Source organism: Teleopsis dalmanni, chromosome 1, assembly GCF_002237135.1.
Source record: "Teleopsis dalmanni isolate 2A chromosome 1, ASM223713v2, whole genome shotgun sequence".
NCBI lineage: Eukaryota > Metazoa > Arthropoda > Insecta > Diptera > Diopsidae > Teleopsis > Teleopsis dalmanni.
The window spans coordinates 5,770,994-5,777,420 of NC_051846.1; the positions used below are offsets into that span (position 1 = coordinate 5,770,994).

The 6,427-nt window shown below is 25.2% G+C and overlaps 1 protein-coding gene across 1 annotated transcript; it reads right to left on the minus strand.

Moving 5' to 3' along the window:
• Positions 1–408: 408 nt before the first annotated feature.
• On the minus strand, positions 409–5,160 carry LOC119672281 (hepatic leukemia factor-like; the record flags this gene model as incomplete). The annotated part of the gene is given in 3 exon segments (XM_038083294.1): positions 409–779; positions 917–1,158; positions 4,935–5,160. Coding segments are annotated over 3 exon segments (555 nt in total), but the record flags the coding sequence as incomplete, so codon positions are not given.
• Positions 5,161–6,427: the final 1,267 nt, after the last annotated feature.

Sequence of the window (6,427 nt, forward strand, 5' to 3'; positions counted from 1 at the left end):
TTGTTTTTTATTTTTATTTTTAACAATAATTTTAATAACAATATTTTGTAATATATATATTATATATATACATATAATAATATTTATATATATAATTTATTTTTTATATATACTTTTTTGTAATAATAATGTATATATACCGTATCTTCTGCTGCTACTATCAACGTAGGTTTACTCTTTTATTTTTATTTTTACTTTTAGTTTTTATTTATGTTAATTAAATATTAGTACTCATTTGCAATTTTTGCATCAATCAATCAATTGCTCAATCTTGGTTTTTTTTTTAATTTGTTATAGTAAAATTAATATTTTTAATTTTTACAGTAAATATGAAATATTTTTGTTTTTAATTTACTTTAATATTAATTAAGATTTAATTAAAATAAATATGTTCGTTTATGCCTTGTATTTCTGTTTTTTTTCTTCTCTAATTTTATATATATTAAATATTTACTATATTTTATTTCTGTTTTAATTTAAGTGGAGTGAAGTGGAGTGGAGCGGAGTGGAGACTGAATGGTGTATACATTGTTGTTGTAGTGTTTTATTGTTTGTTGTGGTCTGTTTTATTTTTCTGTAAACTGGAGTGGTACTTGTGGTTCTTGTGGTTGTTGCTTAACGTGTAGTGGCGTCAAGTGAGTAAGTGGGGGGAGTTAAGTTTGTACCTTTCTTGGTACATTGATATTTGAACATTACACATCTTGGAATTTCGTAAGACGTGCACGCAAGTCCTTGTTCTCCTGTTGTAGTTGCTCTATTTGTTGGTGTAATGTTGCGTTCTAAAATTTTATTAAAAAAATTAATATAATATTTAAATAAAATTGAAAATTTAACAAAACAAAAAAAAAATTAAAACAATTGAAATAAATTAAGCTAAGTCTGTAGAAAGTTATAGAAAGTTATATGTTACACTCACTTCTTTTTCAAGATATCGTGCACGCATCGCTATTTGGTTTTCCTTTTGACGACGTGCATCCCGGGAACGTTTGGCAGCGATGTTATTCTTTCGGCGTCTGGCCCAGTACTTGTCGTCCTTGAGTTCATCTGGAACGAATTGTTTGCGTGATTTTTTGATCATGGGTTGCGGTTTGAGCTCTTCATCGGAAAACGCTCTGGTGCGAGGATCAAAATCCCGCCCCGACGATGCAAATGAAAATGCTGAAATATCAAATACTAAATGTTAACAATGTTTCACAAACTGTTCCGTTGCAAAATAATAAATTGGAAAATTTATAGGAAAACTTCTGTTGCAGAAAATCAAAGAAATTACCAACGAAAAAACAATAGAAAAATAGAAAAATGTGATTAAACAAAACACAATTACAACAAATTTTACACAAATTATTTGACAAAATATTTTTATTCAGTTTTTCTATTGCAATTAAGAGCTCTTAAATTTTTTTTTTTAATAATTTTTTTTAATATTAAAAATTAATTTTAAAATTAAAGCGTCAAAAATTTGTTAGCAAGCATTTTTTTGTGTTTTGTAAGAAGTGAAAAATTTTAATAAAATAATTTTGTTTTTTTTTAATAGTTAAATGGAATGGAACACATTTGGTTTTAGACAAAAATTTTGAATTTTGATAATTTTGCTCCGGATTTCAAATTAAAATCTCATTGAAACAAGTCATAAAATATTTCAGTGCATTTTTGAATTTAATTTTGTTTTCAGATTCTTTTTTTTTAACATTTAGCATTTGATAATTTTTTTAGCAAAACCATTGAATATAGATGAAAATTACATATTTACATAACATTTTACACAGTTAGTGTTAAGTTAATGATTGTTATATTATTATAAAAACAAAAAAAAAATCAAAAAAAAACAACATCAAATATTGAATTTTTTATAATTTTAAATATACATATTATATACATAATCACATATTTTTTTTTATATATTTTTAATATTGAAGTTACAATATTCAATGGCAACACTGAAAATTCTTTTTACTACTTAAGCAATTTACACTCGCATAAATGCATTAAATAATTATATATATTTACTAGTTTGTATATATAGTAAAATTAGTGTGTCCATTCCATTTGTGTTTAAATTTTGTATACAAAATTATTCCAAAAAAAAAAAAATTTAAACAATTAAATTTATTATATATAAAATGAACTTTTGAAAATGAGTTCTTAACTACTTTTAGCGAATAGAATGCAATTAAAACTGAAAAAAGGCAGAGGGGATTTCTAAAAAAATCTACTTTCTACTTTACTTTGTTGTCAGTAAAAGCTATTCTACTTTAACAAAAAAAAATTATTAAATTCATATATTTTTCCATTAATTATATTCATCGGGCTATAGGTCTTGCTTTAAGATCGAATATAAAATAATTTAAACTGTACTAGCAATGGTTCACAACGTTGTGACAAATGCTTCTAATGAACCCTAATAAATTAACTCAGATCAAGTATTTAAATTTATTTTTTATAAATATTAAGACCGGTGAATATAATTTTTTAAAAATTAAATATAAAACTTTGAAAACATTAAATTGATTTTTGCACCTTACTAATAATTAAAACATGACATCTTTAAGTTTAAATATAAAATATCCGCAACTTAACAATTATTAATATAATAAATTTATTTAAAAATATATGAAAAAAATCTATTCGATTATATAAACTACATATTAATATTAAACTATAACGTATAAAATAAATAATAAACAAATATAATTATAATATAATTATCTAATAATTATTAAACTATTAATATTATTGATTATTTAATATAATCAACCTATGATAATGTTTAACAGAGATAGGTAAAAAAACATTGACCCTCCTCAAAACAATAAAATTTAATAAAGATCTTCTGAATGATACCTATTCGATCATATGGTAACGATCATAACCATGATTATAATAGAATTATAATTATATGATTATAACCGTAGCATAATCATCACTTATTAAACATAATATAATCATCACATGATGATGAAGATAACATAATCATCATATAATGATTTATATGATAATGATAACGATTATATAATCTTCATTTGACGGTGATGACCACATATAGATACATAGATAAAATGTTATAAAGTCGACCTAGCTCAAAATAATAACCTTTACTTAAGATCTTTTGGAAGAGGATCATATGATAATATCAGTAATGATAACCATAATAAAATCACCATACGTTGATATGATAATGATCATTATATAATCATCGCATAATGATTCTCGTTATATAATTAATACATAATGATTCTCTTCACGATTAATTAAAACGATTCTCTTCAAAATTATGAAAGGTAGTTAAGATCTTTGAAAATAAATCAATACGCTTATATAAATATGTCTATAATGATAATCAGAATAGAAACACAATATGTTAATGGTCATATTACAATCATCATATAACAATTCATTAACACGACTATGTGATTATCGTATAGTTATGATGATCACAATATATACATCAATTGATGGTGATGTACGCATATGGGTATATAAATGAAATGGAAGAACTTACAACTTCCTTAAAATAATTATTTAGGATGTACTAAAAAAAATCGTTCAGATCCTATGATAATGACAGTAACGATGATCATAATAAACCCATGTTTTATAATGACGATAATAAAGTAATCATCATATGATGTTGTTTAATGCAGTACGGCATCTGACGAGGGAAGACATCGACCCTACTTATTAAGCTTCAGCATTTTAGATTCTACAGCATATTCTCAATTATTCAAAACAAATGGTTAGGTACTTTAAAGCAACCTAGACGCATTAAAAAACGTTAACTCCTTGGCTAAAATATAACCTACAATTGTTACGATGTGAATAAAGGCACAGTGCGGTCATATGCTTTATCTACAGAAACCTGAGCAGGAATCTACCACTATACCTTTTTATGGCTATTATTTAGATATTGGAGATCACTCATCTCTGAATGCAAAAGTCATCTCTGAGGATCAGAGATATCTTCTTTGTACATCTTTCTCATCTTAAGTTGTTCCTTATATTATATATATATATATATATATAATAATATATATATATATAATATATATATATATATATATATATATAATATATATATATAATATATAACAAGTTAAATGGAAATCAGAAGACACTTATTAGAACCAAATCCGTGTCTTAACTTAGAAATAGACAGCAGTATTAAGTGAGAACTGCAATCCTAATGAATAGTTAAATTATTATAATGATTATAATTAATGAATAGTTAAAGATCTTTATAATATGTCTTAAATCTAAATCTAAGAGTTTTTATTTTTAAAGTTTATATATTGCTTCAAATTAATTACTTATATTATATATTATTATTATATATTGCTATCATAATTTTTTTTATTATTAGTAACTAGTTATCACTATTATATAGACGTAAAGTATATATACATTGGTAAGTTTATTAAGGAATTTAAGATGTTAAAATATCAATAATTTTTACAAAATAAACTAAAGATGTCACATTTTAAAATACTTTTTTTAAAAATTGTTGAATAAATAATTCGTATATAAAATATTTACAAACAAACAAATATATAAATGTTATATATATAATATACATATATTTTATTAAATATACAAATACAATATATGTATATGCTTAACATATATAACATATTTACACTATATATTTTTTTTATATGCATTCAAATATTTGTCTTATTTAATCTATTATAACTAATTTTATATTTATTTTCTATTTAAAAAATTAATAATTTTTTAATTACTCAAAATGACTATAACTATTTTTATGTACAAATGCTACCCCATTCAATCCAAAAACTAGAAAATCTACGTTTTATAATCGTACAAATTAAAACTTCTAAGTTGATTTACACTTCAACCATTAAAAGATAGGAAAATGTTCAATAAAAAAAGGAAAACATTCTTGTGATATCACAACAAAACCTGGTAATATTACTCACTTGATTCAGCTGGTGATGGTGGATTCAGAGTATCGGGGCTTATACAATCCGACGGTGAGGGTGAACGTTCACGTTTTGTGGTTATATGTCCAAGACCAAGTGACAGCCCAGCTGCATGGCCGAGTGAGTCTGAACGATGGCCCAAACCACTTGAGTGTCCCAAGTGAGTGCCCGGTAAACCATCAGGTATATTATTTTCCGAAAGAAATTCATCTAAGTCTGCATACTGTAAAAAATTATATAATATATAAATTAATATAAACATGCAAAGCAAATTATTTTATTAGAAAAAAAAATTTTTTTAAATTAATATAAATAAAAATAAAAATAAATAAATGAAACACAAAACACCAGCATTCATGTAAATGAGTGTACATATATCGAAATTTTTGAAACATATTTACATAGATGAAAAGATGAACAAATTCGTCACTAAAACGTTATATTGAGAGACGTGGCTTTGAATTATTTTGGAATTACTGTTTTTATTTTATTCATCAATCTTGGATGGGTGAAAGGCTTGTAATAACCCAATAAATGATTTTTATTCTAATATGTAAGCAACGAGATCTGAACTTCTATCTCCTAAGACATCATTCAACTGGATTAGATCTGGAACATTGATAGAAAATATATTAAACGATTTATTAATCGTTTTGCTAAATCGAGCAATGGAATCCCATACTAAGCATTGTCATGGAATCTAAATGACCTGGTCAACCGCAATTAACTTGGAGAAGAGTGATTAAATTTTCAAATCATTTAAAAAGCTTACTTCAATTACATGGTGGAATGGAAAATTAATATAGAAAGCTTGAACTCCTTATAATTGATCTAACAGAATACAGACATTAATATTAGTACACAATTTTATTATAATCATATTATCATTATTATCAAGTTATATTTATTATACTGTTTAATCTCTTGGATTTTAATATTAAATTTGTTCAAGAAAAACAAAACAATCCAAACCGGTTACAGAGTACGCATAGGAAGATCTCCTTAGATGTGCTGAATTGGATTAATTTCGATTCCACATTATTCTGAAACTGGGGTGTAAAAATCTGGCATGCAAACAAGATAGCAGTTGGGTGAATGTAAAATAGAATTCCGTTGATGTCACTTAAAAGGCAAGGAAATCATCATTGTTGATATTCTGGATATAGAGAGAAATTCAAGATAATATTTTTCGTAAGATCTTTGGTCCTATACGAATTGCCGACGACTACTGCACCTGTATTTAAAACGAACTTTATGAGCATTATCAAGACAGGACCAAAATTTAGGAAATTAATATGAAGAGAATGGAGAAGATGATCCAGCCAAGAAAGCATGTGAAACGGATGTTGAAGGAAAAAGGCGTTGGGGTAGATCGTTATCCCTCTGAAGTGATCAAGTTGAAGGAGCACTAACCAGACTTAATGTACGAGACTTGAAAGAACTTGCAAAGCCATCGCAAAAATAGTAAAAAATTTAGCCCTAAGTCAACA